Here is a 20,621-nt window from a genome sequence, read left to right on the forward strand (position 1 = left end):
TCGTAGAAGAATTGATGCCTTTGAATTGTGTGGTGTTGGAGGAGAATACTGAAAGTGCCATGGACTGCCAAAAGAACCAATAGATCTGTTTTGGAAGAGGTGCAGCCAGAGTGCTCCTTGGAGGCCAAGATGGCTAAGCTTCGTCTCTCATACTTTGGACACACTGTCAGGAGGGAACAGTCGCTAGAGAAGGATGTCATGTTGGATGTTAGAGAAAGAGAGGAAGACCCCCCAAAGAGATAGATTGGCCAGGTGGCATCATTGATGGCGTCAAGTGTGGCAGCGACAGTAAGGTTGGCCCAGGATCTGACATTGTTTCGTTCTGCTGTCCATGGGGTCACTATGAGTCTGTTCCGACTCGATGGCACCTGACAACAACAACAACATAATTATATGTAGGACAGGTGCTCAATGTCAAAAAAAAAGGGGGGGGTAGGCAATAGATTCTGTGGTATTATATTCAAATTGCTTATTCTACAGCACCAGACCAGGACTCCATATCATGATATGTTGTTGTAAAGTGCTGTCAAGTCAATTCCAACTCACAGCGACCCTGTATAGGGTTTCAGAGGAGCAGCTGATGGATTTGAACTGTTTATATTTTGGTTCATAGTCCAGTGCTGATCATACAGCTGTGCCACAAGATATATTGTTGTTGTTATTAAGTGCCGTTGAGTTGGTTCCCAGCCCATACCGACCCTGTATAGGGTTTCCAAGGAGTAGCTGGTGAGCTTGAACCACCAACCTTGTAATTCAAATGACTTTGCAGTCTGACGCCATTAGCCCACAGCACCATACCAAAGCTCCATCCATGATATAGATGGTAATTATAGGATACAGACATATGTTAAAACACACTGACTTCTACACTGACGATAAAAGCATGAGAGTACATAATTAAACCCATTAGGTATAACTGACAATTAGACAGTATCAACAGCAAAAGTAGGGTAGGAAGGTTAGTTTAACCCTACTACAAACAGCAAATGTCAATACTGAAAAGAAAAAGGGTGGTGGTGGTAGTATATCGTGGAGTCGGTTCTGACTCACAGCGACCCTGCAGAGGGTTTCCGAGGCTGTAAATCTTTAAGGGAGCAGAAAGCTTCATTTTTCTCCCACAGAATGGCTGGCAGTTTCGAACTGCTGACCTTGAAGTCAGCAGCCCAAGTTGTAACCAAAGATAGACCAGAGGGGGTAAAAAAATTACATATTGGGCCATTCTCAACTGAAACTCAAAGTTCATTATATGATAAAGCTATCTGATTTACAAATATTAAGACATTTAGTCCAAAATTTGGCTGTACTTTTAAAAGGTGTTACACATACCTTAAATTTCTCCAGATTTCTAATTTCACCTAAAAGATGTTTGATTTCACCATTCTTCTGTTCCAACATGGCAAACAACCGTTCCTGCTGCTCAAATTCAGTTTGAGACCCTTTCATCTGTAGCAACGTGGCAATTTGTAACTAGAAAAAAAATTAATCCCCCAATGAAAATCAGTAGGGGAGAATACAATTTTGAAGACCATATGGGAGCTTCAAAAATTTTTTGGAAAACAGAATTTAAAGATGATAAAGTTTTTTCTAAAAACTTTTTGGAAACCTCCTCGTATAGTTAGCAGAATTCATATTTTGAGCTCATTTTAGAAACTAAATAGATTTTTTTAGTCTAACAATTTTCAAATATTTATATCAACAACTATTATCACAGATTCTGAGAACTGGAATGTTTATTTTGACTACTTGTAACTGATACCTTAAGTCTATAAAAGAATTATTTGTAGGTTTGCTAAAATAAAATTTGACGGCTATGGTTTGGAAACAGCTCATTTAACTGATTTAAGTAAGCCTGGCCAAATGATTTCTACTTCTCATATGTATTCCCATTATGGTTCTTCTGGAGTTGCTCAAAAACTTTAACTGACTTCAATAGTACTGAATAGAGGAAATGAAACCAAACCAAATCTACTGCTGTTGAGTAGATTCCAACTCAGAAAAGATCCTGTAAGGCAGAGTATAACTGACCCACAGAACTTTCAAGATTGCAATCAACAGACCACCACATCTTTCTCCCTTGGAGGAGCTGGTGGGTTCAAACCACGGATGATTCAGGTTAACAGTCAAGCACTTAACCATTACATCACCAGGGCTCCTGGAAGGAAGTTACCTAGAATTAAGCATGCTTTATGTCTTCAGAAATTTCAGGAGTTCTGAAAGGCACCTATTACATATTTGCCAAGCATCTTATAAGCATTTTACTATACTCTCGTTTAACTCTAAGGACAATTCTAAAAGGCAGGTTCTATCATCTTTTGGTAGCGTAGTGGTTACGAATCGGGTTGTAAACCTCAGGGTCAGCAGTTCGAAACTACCAGCTGTTCTGTGGGAGCAAGATGAGGCTTTCTGCTCCCATGAAGATTTACAGCCTCGGTAACCCTGTACAGGGTCACTATGAGTCGGAACCGATTCCACGGCACGTAACAACAACAACATCATCTTCATGTTATAGATTTGATAACTATAAATTAGTTACAAATAGCTATAAATAGTTTGAAAAATTAAAATACCTGTCAAACATCACACAGCTAACAGTTAGAATTCAATCTCAAATTCATCTAACTCTAAAGCTTAATTTTGGACCTTATATACATTTCTTTGATAAGATCAACTTTCCTGAATACACAAAAGAAGCCTTTCCAGGTTTAGAGTTACCATCTGAGAGAGTCAGACACACAGACAAAAACCCTAGGATTATACGGACAGTGCTGGCATCTTTTTAACATCCATAAGTTTGTTTTCTCTTCCCTCTTTCCTTGACTAGAATGATAACCAGAAAGACCATTTTAATCCAAAGGGCCTATCAATATGCTTGACTTAAGATGCTGCAAGGAAAGTGGATGCTCAAGAATCTGTATTTCACTCAATAATAAACCTTTGTGGGAGAGCTCGTTTTAGATTAATTAGGAACCTTAGAGCTGTGCTCAGAAAGATACTTGGTTAAAGAGTATGAAATAATAACATTTAAATTATTTTCTGTACCGCACAAAGAAAGTTATAACTCCCTGGCAAGGCTAATGAGTTATCACTTTAAAAAAACAGAGAAGGAATATATATATATATAAAATTTGTGTGTGTGTGTGTGTGTTGTCAAGTCATTTCTGACTCATAGCAACCCTCTGTAGGGTTTCCAAGAATCGGTTGGTGAGTTTGAACCACCAACCTTGTGGTTCAAACAGACCTTGTGGTCAAATGCTTTATCCCACAGCTTGTTAGGTACCACTAAGTACCGACTCATAGAGACACTATGCACAATAGAATGAAACACTACCCAGTCCTGAGCCAAGCTCACAATTGCTGCTATATTTGAGCCCATAGCTCAAACATATGTTATAAACATACGTTATCCCACAGCTTATATATATAATTGTTGTTGTTAATGCTAAGTGCCGTCAAGTCAGTTTCAACTCATAATGACCCTATATAACGTTTTGAGGCTGTAAATCTTTGCATGAACAGTAAGTCTCTTCTTTCTCCCACAGAGCATTTGGTAAGCTTGACCTGCTAGCCTTGGGCCTACAGAGTCACTGAACTCATATATACGTGTGTGTGTGTGTGTATGTTGTTTTTGTTAAGTGCCGCTGAGTCGGTTCTGACCCATAGAAACCCTGTATAGGGTTTCTGAGGCTGTAAATCTTAATGGGACCAGAAAGCCTCATCTTTCTCCTGTGGAGTGGCTGGTAGTTTTCAACTGCTGACCTTAAGGTCGCAGCCTGATTCATAATCACTACACTACCAGAGTTCCTTATATATATGTGTGTGTGTATTTATGTCCCTTTTTTATATATATGGGCTAATGTGCCAGACTGCAAAGCCGTTTAAACTGCAAGGACAGTGGTTCAAGCTCACCAGCTGCCCCCATACAGGGACACTATGGATCGAAATCGACATGATGGCACTTAACAACAACAAATATGCATATATATATATAATGTTAAGTGCCAACAAGTGGGTTCCAACTAATAGAGACCCTATGTAGGATTTCCAAGGAGTGTCTGGTGGGTTTGAACTGCCAACCTTGTGGTTATCAGTCCAGTGTTTATCCTACAGCGCCACACCAGGACCCTAGGCTTCAAAAAATAATGAAAAAATTCCACTACATTTTAATTACATTTTCCCAGGAACTTTTTGAACTTCTGAAATCCCTTCTTGTATGCACACTGTATGTGGGGGCTTCGAAGTTTGTGGAAAAAGGAATTAAATGATAATAAAATTTTCAATAACCCCCACCCTCCATCAGTGTTGCTAAATAACTAAGTCATTATTCCAGGATTAATTTTGAAAGCTAAAATATAAATAGATATTTTACTCAATGGGAAAAAAAAAAAGCAGAGACAAAAGTGCTTTAAAAGTTTGTGGAAGAATGGAATTAAAAGATAATGGTATTTTTCAATGAACTTCTTAAAGCACCCTCATATATAGTTATGTGGTTCTAAAAAAATTAGTGCACTCCTCAGAAGAAAAGATGGTTTCTTACATATGACACAAAATAAAGTTTAATAAACATTTGATGGTCAAAACTCTATACCTTCATTCTTTGCATCTGTTCTCTATTAAATGCATTTTGCTTCTTTAGGGACTGATATTTGACTTTCATACTGATAAGCTGGCGTTCCATTGCTGCTCTTCGATCTTCCACCTAGGAAATATTAACATGTTTAATTGTTCTGGCTATTAGTGAAATTCACATTTATTCATTAAATATTTGTAAGTACCTCTGCAAACAAAGAGTTGCCTTTACTACTGGGGTCCAATGCTTGCTGGAGTGCCTGGTCCAATTGCACTTGAAGATCTTGATTTGCTTCACGAGCTTTCTAAATTCAAAAGGAAACAATTTTGCTAATAGAGATTAGATTAGCAGGAAAACAGCTCTTTAGAAATTGGAAAACAAGTTACTGTAACCATTATACCTCTAAGGCATTGCAGTAAGATACTGCTTCTTTCTCTCGGTCCTGTTTTTCTTCTTTAAGTCGGTCTACCTGGCGCAGTAAGTTATTACTAAGAAGTTCTAGTTGCTCTTGTCTGTACTGTAGTTCATTAACTTCTTCTTGGAGGGTGGTCTATTGAACAGGAATTGAAAAAGACACTCTTTTAAATAATCTTTCATTAAACAGCTGTTCAGTTTGTCCATTAGTGGTGATCACACCCAAAACTAAAATGGAAGAACTAGTCAAAGGTTGGGAAATAATAAAAAATACTGAAATCTTCAGCAGGAAACCAAATAAAAGTACCACAGACTGCCGGAAGAACACACAAATCTGTCCTGGAAGATGTGTAGCCAGAATGCTCCTTAGAAGAGAGGATGGTTAGACTTTATCTCTCCTTTTTTGGACATGTTATCTGGAAGGACTAGTCTCTGCAAAAGGGTATCATGCTAAGTGAAGTAGAGGAGCATCAAAAAGGGGAAGACCCTTAACGAGATGGAATGACAAAGTGACAACAACAACGGGCTCAAATGAAACAATTTTAAGAATGCTGCAGGACTGGGTAGTGTTTCATTCTGTTGACCAAAACAGGATCACATTAAAACGGAAAGATCTGGATGGCACCTAACAACAAAGGTTAGCTCTGCCTTACATTATCATGTAACCATATAATGCAAAATTATACTATGCATAATGCAATTCCTCTAAAAGGTCTATAAAACATTTTTAATTACTCAAAGTGAGGTAAAAAATGTTTCAACCTTAGTTAGCTCACAAGAATTAAAAATGTGTAAAGAATAAACAAAAGGGAAAAATAAACAAGAAAGCCCATCCATAAAATTACCTTTACACTTTCCATTTCAGTCAACTCAATTTGAAGACCCAGCATCTCTGAAGACATGCTTTCATGTGCACGTTCAGACATTATCCGCATCTCCTCTGACTTACAAGATAGGAGTTCCTTCTGATGGTCTACTTTGTGCTTCAGCTGTTTTTCATTAAGTCTAGCTTCATCTAATTCAGCTTTCAGCTTTTCTAACTAAATATTGGGGGGGAAAAAAAAAAGCACAATCTTATGCATCAAAAGGAACCTGTTCTGATATCTGCAGGGTAAGTGCTTTCATCAAGAGTCAGGTTGAACAAGCCTATTTTACTACTCTGTCTAAAATGTAAGTTTCTAAAGCTTGGGAAACTAACAATACTCCTGTATAGCTTAATGGGCACAACAAAACTTTAGGGTATGACCTAAGCTCGAATCTTTTCTTGGTAAAGTTACTTAATCATTCTAAACTTCATTTCTCATATTTAAAACAGATAACTAAATGACTGTAGTTGTTAAGTGCTGTGGAGTCAGTTCCAACCCATAGTGACCCTGTATAGGTCACACCAAAGGGTGTCTGGTGAGCTTGAACCAGCAACCTTGCAGTTCAAACAGACTTTGCAGTCCAGAGCATTAGCCCACAGTACCACACCACTGGGTAATTGTTAAGACCAGATGAGATCACAGGGATAAAACATTTAGCACAGAGCTTGTTGTTGTTGTTGTTAAGTGCCATCGAGTTGGGTCCGACCCATAGCGACCCTGTACAGGGTTTCCGAGGGTGTAAATCTTTACGGGAGTAGAAAGCCTCATCTTTCTCCCACGGAGCGGCTGGTATTTTCGAACCGCTGACCTTAAGGTTCGCAGCCCGATTCGTAACCACTACGCTACCAGAGCTCCAGCACAGAGCTTAGCATTCACTAAATGGTAACTGTTATCAATAAAAAGCCATCTTGATGCATGGAGGTATTATTATTATTTATATTGAATTCAATAGGGTCTCAACATATCTTAGAACACACCCTGGCAGTTCTCTTCTGGCACTGTAGGATCAGCACTAGACTACAAACCACAAGGTCGGCAGCTCAAACCCACTGTTCCTTGGAAACAGTCTACAACAGGGTTGTTGAGTCGGAACTGAGTTGATGGCACTAACAACTAGCCAATCTTTTGGAGTTCCTGTGTGACTCAAATCGTTGAGTGCTGGACTGCTGTTGTTAAGTGCTGTCCAGTCAATTCTGACTCATAGTGACCCTGTATAGGGTTTCCGAGGAGTAATTGGTGAGTCTGAATCTATGACCTTGCGGTTCAAACCACCTTGACGTCACATGCTCATCTGAAGGTGCCACACCAGGCCCACTGGACTACTAACTGAAAAATTAGTCATTTGAACCTGGCGGTACCTCAGGACACAGACTGGAGATCTGCTTCCAAAAGGTCCCAGCCTTCAAAACCCAATGGAGCACAGTTCTACTCGGATACAGAAGTAATCGCTATGAGCTGGAATTATCTTTAACTAACAACAGCAACAGAAATCTTTTAACAGACAGTGAGATGTCTTTTTCCACAATCATACAATTAATCCATACAAGTAATCTAAGCAGACAGCTAATACATGAAATTGAGAACATCAAAACAATGAAAATAAGTTTTGACTGATTGATTCTTTTCTTCATCAAAAAAGTCATTTCTGTAAAAGGCCTTGCCACAGTTCCTGAATATTTGATATTATTTTTTGTTTGTTGTTGTTAAGTGCCATCGAGTCAATTCCGACCCACAGTGACCCTGTATAGGGTTTCCAAGGAGCAGCTGGTGAGCTTGAACCACCGAACTTGCAGTTCAAACAGCTTAGCAGTCTGGCATATTAACCCACAGAGCCATACCGATACCATGAAAATACCATGCAGGAAAAAATGTGATGCATCATTATCAGTTATTAGTGTCACATCTGCAGACAAGCTAGATTACTACCTGTCATAGTGGCATGCAAGATGATTCCAAGTGTTACACAAAATTGTATTTTCAGTTATGTTTATTTCCTGGAAAAAATATAACTTAGTTCAAATATGTTTAATTCCACTGATTTCATTACTTACAATGAGAAAATGCTATTAAAGTGAGCCTGTTTAATGAAAAGCTATGCAATAATAGTGAGCTCTGGTAGCGTAGTGGTTACAAATTGGGATGCTATCCTCAGGGTCAGCAGTTCGAAACTACCAGCTGTTCTGTGGAAGAAAGATGAGGCTTTCTGCTCCTGTAAAGATTTACAGCCTCAGAAACCCTGTACAGTGTCTCTGTGAGTCAGAACCAACTCCATGGTACATAACAACAACAACATGCAATAATATTATTGTGCTTTACAGAAAAACCAAACACTGGAAGAAAGACTTCTGAGAAAACAAGACAGAAGTCAGGCAGGTCTCACTGGAGACATGCACAAAGAGGATCCATGAGAAAAGGGCTAGATTCCTTAGAGGTAATCTGAAGGCACAGAGTAGCTGGGGCTGCCAGAAAGGGACTGGATAATCACCACACAATCATTGTATACTTTGTATTCACACTTGATATGGAGCCAATATTAAGGGGCGTCAAGAGTGAGTACAAGGAACTCTGGTATCATAGTGGTTACAAGTTGGGCTGCCAACCTTGAGGTCAGCAGTTCGAAGCTACCAGTGGTTCTGTGGGCGAAAGATGAGACATTCTGCTCCCGGAAAAATTAACAGCCTTGGAAACCCTGTGCAGGGTCACTATGAGTGGAACCAACTCCACGGTACTTAGCAACAAGCAATAAGAGTGAGTACAGTGATTCAGAGACCTAGGCTTTGGAGTCACACTGCCTCAGTTCAAATATTAGCTAGCAATTTCTAGCTCTGTAATTTTGGCCAATATGCTCAATCTGTCTAAACACTGGCTTTCCTCATCGGTTATATTGAGCTATAAGGAAACCTCCCCTGAAAGAGATCATGTGTTATTAGTTTGTCTTCAATCAACAAAGATAAAGTATCAATTCTAAGGTGCATCATTTACAAGAAACTTGGTTTCTTTTGGGGGATTCCAAAGCATGCCACTAGTTACAGTAGACTAGCTCTTTATGGACCTAGTCTTTCAGCAAGGGGACTGATTTACTATGTACTACAAGCAAGGAAGCACTGTTGTCACTACCCATGGCAGTGAAATGTGCACTCCATCACAAGTATACACTTACCAAAATTAGACAATTCCATTTAATTAGTTGAGGAGTCCTGGTGTGGCGCTATGGGTTAAAGCTCCAGACTGCAAAGCCGTTTGAACTGCAAGGTTGGCGGTTCAAGCTCACCAGATGCTGCTTGGAAACCCTATAAAGGGTCGCTATGGGTCAGACCCAACTCAACAGCACATGACGATAACAACAATCTAATTAGTTGAACTTATATAAAAATTACATTTAATGATTTATACAAGTCTCTTAGGTAAACTCTTGTTATCTGTGCTGTCATCAAATAACGGAACATTTGACCTTAGCTATTTTGCATAGGTGATAACCAAGAAATTCTTTAGCACCAATTTTTCAGATGGCTGTGCAAACATGGAACAGTTTTGCTCTGAAATATATAGACATTCAAACCTTATCTTTTAGTTCATTCACTTCCTGCCCATGGCGTCTGCTCAGCTGTTCTTCTAATTTCTCCAATTGCATTTTTTGTTGCTGTTTAACGGCTTCACATTCAGAGCTCAAACTTTCTAATATTCGACTCTTGAGCTCAACTTCTCTCTGAAGAGTGTATTTTTCTTGTTCATAATTCTGAAAAGATTCAATTAAAATTCAATTACAATGGATGGAATGGGGAAAATGGGGGAAATAATGTTAAGATGCTTGGCTGTCTTTTGAATCTTGGTTTTCCTTGCATAACATTATAAAGTAGATACTTGAGAGAGAGAGAAAGGAATAGCCAGAAATATCACCACAGAAAGCTTGTAAGTTCGTCTTCTGCCTATAACTGATTGGAATACCTAAAATGGGGCTACAAGGTGTCCAGTGAAGGAGGCTTCCTGCAGAGCCTCTGCGTTTCATAAGACCATGAGTGGAATCCTGAACAGCATCCAGAATCTTCAGAGGTGGGAAATTTCCACTTGAAAGGATAAGCAGACCAGCCTGGAGCAGCTAAATGAAAAGAAGATACTTCTTGAAAGAAAGATCAACAGGAAAATACAACAATATAGGCAGACCGACTGATTACTACATTAACAAGCAAGGTATTCGCCCGAGAGACATCAAGGCAAGTGGTCAGGTCTACTCAGAGCAAACCCCGTTCCAAGACTAAGTCTCAATGGGAATACACACTCTGATTGGTGACCGTGTTCATCACAGATAAGCGGAAGGTAGGGAAAAACAGCAATGAAGCTGCGAGCTAAGCCCTACAATGTTCAATAGACTCCTGTGAACCCAAGTGGAGACCTGGTTGGCCAGGAGTGTGACAAGACCTGGGGACTATTGGGTCCAGAGTCAGTGACGTAGCCACAGAGGACTAGAGTGGAGAGTGAAGCATCTAGCTGATAAGAAGAGAGGGCATATGCACAAGAACACACACACTTGCAGATAATACCCACTTGACCAGGCTTCAAAGACTGGATGATCAGAGCTCAACTAAAAGAAGAAAGAAGAGGAAAAAAAGAGTAATCTGATACAATTTGATGAACTTGACCTACACCTATGGATGCAGTAGCTCAAAAGAGGGAACAAATCTTTATAGTGAGGATCATTCCCACCCCCTCCATACACAGGGTAGACAGGGATGGGCAACTTGGACACTGGCTACCCAAAATGGGGCGAGAGGCCTACAAAGGTAAGAAGTGACTGGCTTACAAGTTTTCAAGAGGGAGCCTAGATGCAGAGGGTGGGGAGGAAGGTAGAATCTCCACTGAGTAGTATCCAATCTGTCTGGGCGGGGCTGATGAAAGGAGATGTGGATAGGTCTCTTGTGATACAACAGTGAATGATTGTTATCACGTCTGATTGTGAGGGTTGGAAATGTATGTAAAGGTAGACGTTTTGTAGCAAAAGGAGTGAAGTGATTGACTTTGCAGTCTAGGAGCAAAGGTCCCTGGGACCATCAAGGGAGAAGAGCGGAGAGCAGGACCCTACCCAGAGAAGCAGTGACACCAGAGATGGAGGCAGAGACGATGACGTGGAGAGATAGAGTAGCTGGGGACTTTAGACCCAGAGAGGGAGAGGAGCTGTATGCAGACGACCGGAGGGTAGGTGTGCAGGGTATATACCCTTTGGTTGATTGATGATGCATGAAGGGGACTGTAACCATGGCAATGAAATGATATACGATAGGATGAATGTAAAACTAATGTTCTCCCATGTAAACTATCATATAATTCACAATAGAACATTTAAAAGGAAAATAAATTCAATTACAGAAATATAGTGTAAAGCCAACACATACAAGCAGTTCTCACCTTTATATTTTATTCCTAGTTTCACATAATGCTAGCAACAATCATATATTAAATAGACTTTATAACTAATTAATCATAATAACTCCTGAAGAATATTTTGAAAATACATTGAAATTCATTCTAAGCGTTTCTATGCCCTATCAAGAAAGTAAAAGTGCTCAATGGCATGTCAGTATATCAAGTAATTTCTACTCGGGGGTCAGCGCTTGATGGCAGACTAGGCAAAAAGGCTGTGCAGAACCTCTTCAGCAAAGACACAGAAAACCAGATGAAACAGATTCAGAAGATGGTCCCAGAACTCTGAGCTTCAGATAAAGGGATAAATAAGTGGATCAAGTGCTTGCTGGGAGAAAGAATTGGAACAGAAGAAAGGAGGTGACTTCTGATTTGGGGTGGCTAATGTGTCCTGCCGCAACTATTCTAAATTGGAGTGAGCGGACTGAGAGAGAAGAGCACTCCTGTTGTAGAAACCTGCCTGTGACTTACAGAGACAAAGGTAAGAGTATTGTTATTTTTCCTTTTTCTACTCATTTCCACTCTGGTGACAAGAGGTGAGACCTGTATGAGTAGATACCCCTAAGGTGAGGTACTGGTGACACATGGAGTCCACAAGGGAAGGAGACAACAGAAAGAGCTGGCGCCAGTAGTCTTGTCCAAATGGGGTCTGGTCAGCCCTGGGAAGATTCTCATTAGGAGGTGAAGCGAAATGGACTTGAAGGGAAAAAAATAACAGTGGGAGAAGCTGGTGATAGATCAGAGAGGCACGGGGGAAAGTGGTGAAATATTTCAGGTGGTTTAGAACATAAGAGTCCTATAGGGGGCACTATATAATTATTCTTATTAGTTTATATTGTTATTATCATTTTTTACATTCCTTTTTCCAGTTCTAGTGTCTTCATATTGTTTATTCTGGGTTTTTATGACTTTCATTTTTAGTCTTGTTGTTTTGGTCCTCCTTCTACCTTCTAAGAACACTTTCTCTTCTTGCCTCATCTGATAGGAGACAGCAACTGCAGCCAGACAGCCATGCTACAATTTAAAACCCACCAACTGGACAAGAGCCCTTTAAAACCCACCAACTGGACAAGAGCCAATACCAGCAGCTATAGTCCACAGCAGTGTCTACAACCAACAGCAGCTACAAATACTCAGAACTAAGCTATACAAACAGTGAACAGAGATGCCCATCTCCTGATCACACCAGGAGACAATTGGAAGTGCTAAAGAATACACCAACATACATTCATCAGATTAATACAAATACAACAATACCAAAAGGCCTATAGAGCATCAGAAGAGTTCTCTTCATGGGCAGAAACAAGACAGAGTAGCTCAAACAAATGACCAAGAGGAAGAACTACAAATTGCTTTGGAAGGAGATGAGGTTTTGGAACTACCTGAAAAAGAATTCAGGAGAATGCTATTAGGGTATATCCATATGTTCCACAAAAGGTCAAGGAAAATAAGGAAGAAGTCAGAAAAGGAACAATTAAACCAAATAGATACAGCACTGGAGATAATACAAAACTGCAAAAAGACGTCCAGATGATCACAACTAAAATATCAGAAATAGACAATACAATAAAAGGGCAAAGGAATAGAACCGAATTGATGAAAACCAAAAATAGCAAGCTTGAAGGTAAATCTTTCAATACTGCTAACATAAAAGAACAAGCAGAAAAAATACTGAAACAATCTGACGAATGTCTAAGATTCATGTGGAACAACATGAAGAGGAATAACCTACGGGTGTTTGGAATTCCACAACAGGAAGAGACAAAGAAATACACAGAAAAAAATAAGTCAAAGAGCTATTGAGAAAATTTCTATAGCATCTTGAAAGACGAGATGCATTCAAGGAGTTGAATGAACCCCAGGCAGGATAGACCCCTAAAGAAAATCATCAAGACATATCATAATCAAACTATCCAAAAACAAAGATAAGGAAAGAATCATGAAAGAAGCTAGGGAAAAAAACACACAAATGTTACCTAGAAAGGAAAATCAATTAAGATTAAGCCTTGATTTCTTATCAGAAGCCATGCAGGCAAGAAGGCAATGGGGAGACATATATAAAACTCTGAAAGAAAAAACCTGCTATCTAAGAATCATATATCCAGGAAAGCTGCCAGTCATATATGATGACAAAATTAGAGCTTTTCAGGATAAACAGAAACTAAGAGATTTTGCAAAAGCCAAGACAATGCTTCAAAACATACTAAATGGGAGTTGTCTGAGAAGCAACAAGAGCAGACAACAACCAGAGATTGACATACATAGCAACGCCACCCAGAATTTAGGCCAGATATGGAAGAGTCTAGAGCAGAACAAAACTACAAGAATGAACTTAGGGGATCTGGGGTGTCAGTTTATGATCAAGACAACTACAAAGCGAAAGAAGGTAAAAGTATAATAACAGAGATCCAGGTGGTGAGGAGGTAGATAGACTTTAGTATAAAACAGACTGTTTTAAACTGAGGAAGAAATTAATAAAGTACAGGGTAACCTCAAAGAAATGTAATACATCTCCACAACAAATCAAAAGGAAAACCCAAGAAACACATCAACTATGAAGAAATTGACAAGAAAAAGCACAAAAGTAATGAACTCAGCATTTAGAAAGGAAAGCATGCAGAACAAAAAAAACAGCAGCACACAAAAAAATAAACATCTTAATGACAATCCATACCTGTTGATAATTATACAGAAAGTCAATGGATTAAATACACCAGAGAAGTGACAAAGAGTAGCAGTATGGATAAGAAAACAAGATACTTCAATATGCTGTTTACAAGAGACATACATACCTTACACAGAAAGACAAAAATAGATAAAAAATTGTTAAGATGGAAGATACATATCAAGCTAGTTGCAATAAAAAAAGAACAGGAGTGTCAACGTTAATCTGTGATAAAACAAACTTTAAAATTGACTAAGAGGACAAAACCATAATAAATATCTATACCCACAATGAAAGACCCCAAAATACATCAATCAAACCCTAACAGAACTGAAGTAATAAATGGACAACTCTATAATAGTGGGAGATATTAATATACCACTTACAATACTGAAAGACTCAATGCTGAATAATGTAGAAAACAAAAAAAGAATTTGGAATACACAGTCACTGTACCAAAAAGAAATGGTCAATGTTCTAGCATTTGAAGAGATAGTATAGGATCAAGAACAGAAGGTACTGATGGAAGATCTGCACTTAAAAGACACTGGAGAAAAACAAGGCTCTAGGAATTGACACAATTCAACAAACTGATGTAGCACTGGGGGCACTCATTCATGTATGCCTAGAAATTTGAATGACAGCTACCTTAGCCAACTGAATAGAAGACATCCATATTAGTGCCCATTCCAAAGAGAGGTGATCCAATGGAATCTGGAAATCATTGAACATCACATGTAAGTAAAACTGCTGAGAGTAATTTAAAAACTTTTGCAACTGTACGTTGACAGGGTACTGCTAGAAATTCAAGCCAGATTCAGAAAAGGACGTGGAATTAAGGTTATCATTTCTGACGTCAGATGGGTCTTGGCTGAAAGCAGAAAATACCAGAAAGATGTTTACTTGTGCTTTATTGACTATGAAAAGGCTTTAAACTGTGTAGATCATGAAAAACTATAGATAACAATGCAAAGAATGGGTATTCCAGAACAACTGTGCTCATGAAGAACATGTGCATAGACAAGAGGCAGTTGGTTGAACAGAACAAGAGGATACTGATGGTTTACCAGGAAACGTACACCTCAGGGTTGTATCCTTTCACCACACTGATTCAACCTGTAGGCTGAGCAAATAACCCGAGAATCTGGATTATGTGAAGAAGAAAGTGGCATCAGTATTGATGGAAGACTCATTAACAACCTGCTATAACAGAGATAGAATTCTGTAAAAGCAATGATTTGTTCATTTCAAATACCTTCTTTAGACAGCATAACAGACAACTATACACACCAAATGGAATACAAAAGAAATCAAATTGACTACATCTGCAGAAACAGACCATGGAAAAGCTCCATATCATCAGTCAAAACAATGCCAGGTGCAGAATGTGGAACAGACCATCAACATGCTCATATGTAAATTCAAACAGAAAGAAAATGAAAACAAGTCCACAAGAGCTAAAATATATCCCACCTGAATTTAGAGATCATCTGAACAACAGAATTGATACATTAAACACTAAAGAACGAAGAGTTGTGAGATGACATCAAGAACATCACAAAGGAAGAAAGTAAGAAGTCACTAAGAAGACAAGAAAGGAGGAAAAGATCAAAATGGATGTCATGAGAGACACTGAAACTTGCTATCCGGCGTAGAGATGCTAAAGCAAATGGAAGAAATGAGGAGGTACAAGAGCTGAACAGAAAATTTCAAAGGTCAGCTCAAAAAGATAAAGTCAAATATCACAACAAAATGTGCAAAGATCTGGAGCCAGAAAACTAAAAGGGAAGAACATGCTCAGCATTTCTCAAGCTGGGGCAACTGAGGAAAATAATTCAAGCCTCGACTTTCGTTATTGAAGGATTCTCTGGAAAAATTATTGAATGATGCAGATAGCATCAAAAGATGGAAGGAATACAAAGGGTCACTCTACCAAAAGGAAATGGTTGATGTTCAACCGTTTCAAGAAGTAGCCTATGATCAAGAGCCAATGATACTGAAGGAGGATGTCCAAGGTGCATTGAAGGAATTGGCAAAGAACAAGGCACCAGGAATTGATGGAATGAAAACTGAAATCTTTCAAAAAAGTTAGGCGGCACTGTAGGCATTCACTCGTCTACGCCAAAAATTTGGAAGACAACTGTCTGGCCGACTGATTGGAAGAGATCTGTATTTGTGCCCATTCCAGAGAAGTGACCCAGTGGAATGCAGAAATCATCAGACAGTAAGTGTGATATCCCATGTGACTAAAGGTTTACTAAAGGTAATACAGAATCGGCTGCAAGCATACATTGACAGAACTTCCAGAGGTCCAAGCCAGATTCAGAAGAGTCCATGGAACGAGGGATATCATGGTGATGTCCGATGGATCTTGGTTGAAACCAGAGAATATCAGGAATGTTTACCTGTGTTTTATTGATTTTGCAAAGGCTTTTGATTGTGTGGATCATGACAGGCTATGGACAACATTGCGAAGTATGAGTATTCTGGAACACTTAATTGTGCTCATGAGGAATCTGTAGATGTACCAAGAGGGAGTTGTTCGAAAAGAACATGGGAACATTGAATGGTTTAAAATTAAGAAAGGTGTACGACAGGGTTGTATTCTTTCACCACATTTATTCAACCTGTATGCTGAGCAAATAATACGAGAAGCTGGGTTCTATGAAGAAAAATGTGGCATCAGGCTTGGAGGAGGACTCATTAACAACCTGCAATATGCAGATGATACAACCTTGCCTGCTGAAAGAGAAGAGGACTTAAAATATTTACTGATGAAGATCAAAGAGCACAGCCTTCCGCACGATTGCATCTCAATGTAAAGAAAAAAAAAAAAAAAAAAATCCTCACCACTGGACCAATAAACAGCATTCTTATCAACGGAGAAAAGATCGAAGTCAAGGATTTCATTCTTCTTGGATCAACCATAAACACTGATGGAAGGAGCAGCCAAGAAATCAAGCAACATATTGCATTAGGCAAATCTGCTGCACAAGACCTTTTTAAAGTGTTGAAGAGCAAAGATGTCAGCTTAAAGACTAAGGTGCTCACCTGACCCAAGAAGCAATGGTATTTTCAATCACTTCATATGCATGTGAAAGCTGGATAGTGAATTAAGCTCTGGTAGCGTAGTGGTTACGAATCGGGCTGCGAACCTTAAGGTCAGCGGTTTGAAACTACCAGCCGCTCCGCGGGAGAAAGATGAGGCTTTCTACTCCCGTAAAGATTTACACCCTCGGAAACCCTGTACTGGGTCGCTATGGGTCGGAACCGACTCAATGGCACTTAACAACAACAACAAGCGTAGTGGTTACGAATCAGGCTGCGAACCGCAAGGTCAGCAGTTCGAAACTACCAGCTGCTCCACTGGAGAAAGATGAGGCTTTCTGCTCCCGTAAAGATTTACAGCCTCAGAAACCCTGTTCAGGGTCACTATTGGTTGGAACCGACTCGAGGCACTTAACAACAACAACTTAGAAGAACTGAAGCTTTTGAGTTATGGTGCTGGGAGGAGAATATTGAAAGTACCATGGGCTGCCAAAAGAACCAGTAGATCTGTGTTGGATGAAGTGCAGCCAGAGTGTTCCTTGGAGGCCAGAATGGCCAAATTTTGTCTCTTATACTTTGAACATATTGTCAGGAGGGACCAGTTGCTGGAGAAGGATATCATGTTTGGTAAGGTGGAGGGTCAAAGAAAAAGAGGAAGACCTCCAGCGACACTGATTGGTAAAGTGGCAACATCAATGGGCTCAAGCATGGCAACAATTGTGAGGTTGGCCCAGGATTTGCCAGTGTTTCGTTCTCTTGTGCGTAAGGGTTGCTATGAGTCGGTACCGAGTAACAACATACAGAGATCCTGGACCTGTGGTGTGGCACTGTAGGAGCCCACTACTGGGCTCCTACAAACCACAAGGTCAACAGTTCAAACTCACCAGTTGCTCCTCGGCAAGCCTATACAGGGTCATTATGAGTCAGAATCGACTTGACAGCACCTAACCACAAAACAGAAATCCTAGTGTAATGCCACAGGATAAACACTGGACTGCAAGGTCGGTGATTCAAACTCATCAGCTGCTCCATCAAAACCCTATACAGGATCACTACGAATTGGAAAAGACTCCACGGCACTAAACAACAATAAAGAACAAGAACATATGGAGATGACACACCTTGCTTGCTGGTAACGAAGAAGACTTAAAATACTGTTGACGGCTAGAGACTGTAGTCTTCAGTATGGATCGCACCAAAATGTAAAGAAAACAAAACCCCTTCCAACTGGACCAATAAACAACTTTATTATAAATGGAAAAAAGACTGAAGTTCTCAAAATACTTCATTTTGCTTGGTTTCACAATCAACACTGATGGAAACAGCAGTCAAGAAATCAAAAGGACGTATTGCATTAGACAAATCTACTGAATGAAACCTCTAAATTGTTCAAAAGCAAAGTTATCAGTTTGAAGACTAAGGTGGGTCTGATCCAAGCAGTGGTATTTTCAGTCACTTCATATATATGTGAAAGTTAGACAATGAATAAGAAAGAACATAGAAGATCCAATGCGTTTAAGTTATAGTGTTGGAGGAGAATATTAAAGTACCACGGAATGTCAGAAGAACAAGTCAGTGTTAGAAGAACTATAAGCAGAATGCTCCCTAAAAGACAGATGGCCAGAGTTTGTCTCTTATACTTTGAACATATTATTTAGGAGGGACCAGTCCCTGGAGAAGGACATCATGTTTCGTAAAGTGGAGGGTCAGCAAAAAAGAGGCTCCCCAGTGAGATGGATTGACGGAGTAGCTAAAACTACAAGCTCAAATGTAACAACTGAAAGTATGATGAACAACCTGATGGCATTTTGTTCTGGTGGACTTAAGAGTCAACACAGGTCAGAACCAATTCCATGGCACTTAACAACAATGTCTTTATAATTTTAAGATCCAAGTTTAAATAACAGTTACTGAGTGTTGTTGTTATTGTTTTTGTTAAGAGTCATCAAGTTGGTTCTGACTCATAGCAACCTTATATAGGGTTTCTGAGGAGCGGCTGGTGAGTTTGAACTGCCACACCAGGGCTCCATCACTGAGTGTATACTATATAAAGTTGATTTGAGCATTCTTTCAATCAATATTTAACATTTAATGCCAGGCACTAGGGATACTGTAGATTGACAAGATTTCTGCTCATGGAACTTATAATTTGGAGATAATTAACATTGCTGAAAATTATAAGAGAGTGAATGGTGCTAACTTTACACAACAGTCAGGGAAGTTAAGATTTAAATGTAATCTAAATGCTAAGGACTCAATCCATGAAGAGTGGGGACAAACATTTCAAGAGGAGGCAACTGGTAGTTTGAAGCTCATAAAGTGGGACTAGTATAGCTAAGAATAAGGGAAAGTGATTTGAGATGAGGTTAAAAGGTCAGCAGGATCAACTCACATAAGGATCTATAAACCCAAATAAGGCACTCACTCAGATTTCATCATAAAAATCATCAGAAACAGTTATATTGTTTTTAGCAGGGCTGTGACATGATGTATTGTGTTTTTCAATGACTGCTCTGGTTGGTGTGGAAAGAATGAATTGTATGAATGGCAATAATAGGAGAAGGCAACAAGGTTAGATGACAGTAGACTGGGAAGAGATGATAGTGACTGGGACTAGAATGGGAGCAGGCAGGTAGATGTTTAATAGGTCAAGTCCTTAGAACCTGTTGGTTGATTACAGGTAAAAAGTAAGGGAAAGGAGATAGTTAGTAAAACTCCTACAGTTTGACTCAAGCAAACTGATAAACACCATTACATTTACTAAATAAACTAAAAAAGAATTGCAAGTGGACAAGGAATAATCTATTACCTTCTCTGTTTATTTGAACTGCCCAAAGTAGACAGTTGAATACGCACGTTTGTAGGTCAGGAGAGAAATGAGAACTGGGCGTAGACTTGCATGCCACAAGCCATTTAGATGGTATTTAAAGGCCACTTAGGAAGATTACCAGCAGACAATAGATTCTAAGATCTATTATGTGGTAAAGAGAGCAATTATAATCTCTTTCAAGTCAAAAGACATTGGTTTGGAAAGAATATTAGGTATCCATTTAGTTCATTCCCCTTTATTACTGCTGGAGGCTGGGTAGAAACCAGACTGAAATCTTTGGAATAATATTAACAATTGCCAGACAAGACAAATCTTCAGTAGCTAATAAGCACACCTTTAAACAAAATCTTACCTCAGTCATGGTCATCATTTCATGACGACACTTATCCAATTGGTTCTGCAGTTCATTTTGGCTCTCCACGAGCTGTAAACCATACTGTGCAGCTTTTAGCCGCTCTTCTTCAACCTCTTTCAGCTTGGATCGAAGATCTGTGATTATATCTTTCTCCATGTTCTTTTCGTATTTTTAGCCTACAGTAAACAACGGAAATAAAACTGTTTAAACTTAAACAGGAGTCCTGGTGTGGTGCTGCAGGCCACTGTGCTGTACTGCAAGGTCGGTTTGAACAGCAGTGTTGCCAGTTCAAGCTCACCAGTTGCTCCTCAGAAACCCTATGCAGGGTTGCCTTACGTCAGAACTGACTCGACAGCATTTAACAACAAGCTTAAACAAGGAATCTGACACAATGATACTAATATTAAAATATACTCAATACTACTGACATACAAAGGCGTTCTGGTAGCATAGCGGTTACG

The 20,621-nt window shown here is 39.4% G+C and overlaps 1 protein-coding gene across 1 annotated transcript in view; it reads right to left on the reverse strand.

The window, feature by feature from the left end:
- Positions 1 to 20,340, reverse strand: part of SPDL1 (spindle apparatus coiled-coil protein 1) — a 34,600-nt gene extending 14,260 nt beyond the window's left edge. The window contains exons 1-7 of the mRNA XM_006864833.1: positions 20,158 to 20,340; positions 9,407 to 9,583; positions 5,827 to 6,021; positions 4,968 to 5,117; positions 4,773 to 4,871; positions 4,586 to 4,696; positions 1,327 to 1,467 (exon numbers count right to left, since the gene is read on the reverse strand). Coding sequence (XP_006864895.1) covers positions 1,327 to 1,467; positions 4,586 to 4,696; positions 4,773 to 4,871; positions 4,968 to 5,117; positions 5,827 to 6,021; positions 9,407 to 9,583; positions 20,158 to 20,316 — 1,032 coding nt within the window. The 5' untranslated portion in view covers positions 20,317 to 20,340. The remainder of the gene's footprint in view (positions 1 to 1,326; positions 1,468 to 4,585; positions 4,697 to 4,772; positions 4,872 to 4,967; positions 5,118 to 5,826; positions 6,022 to 9,406; positions 9,584 to 20,157) is intronic.
- Between the last annotated feature and the right edge of the window lie 281 nt (positions 20,341 to 20,621).

The sequence above is a fragment of the Chrysochloris asiatica genome, unplaced genomic scaffold (genome assembly GCF_000296735.1).
Source record: "Chrysochloris asiatica unplaced genomic scaffold, ChrAsi1.0 scaffold00071, whole genome shotgun sequence".
NCBI classification, from domain to species: Eukaryota; Metazoa; Chordata; class Mammalia; order Afrosoricida; family Chrysochloridae; genus Chrysochloris; species Chrysochloris asiatica.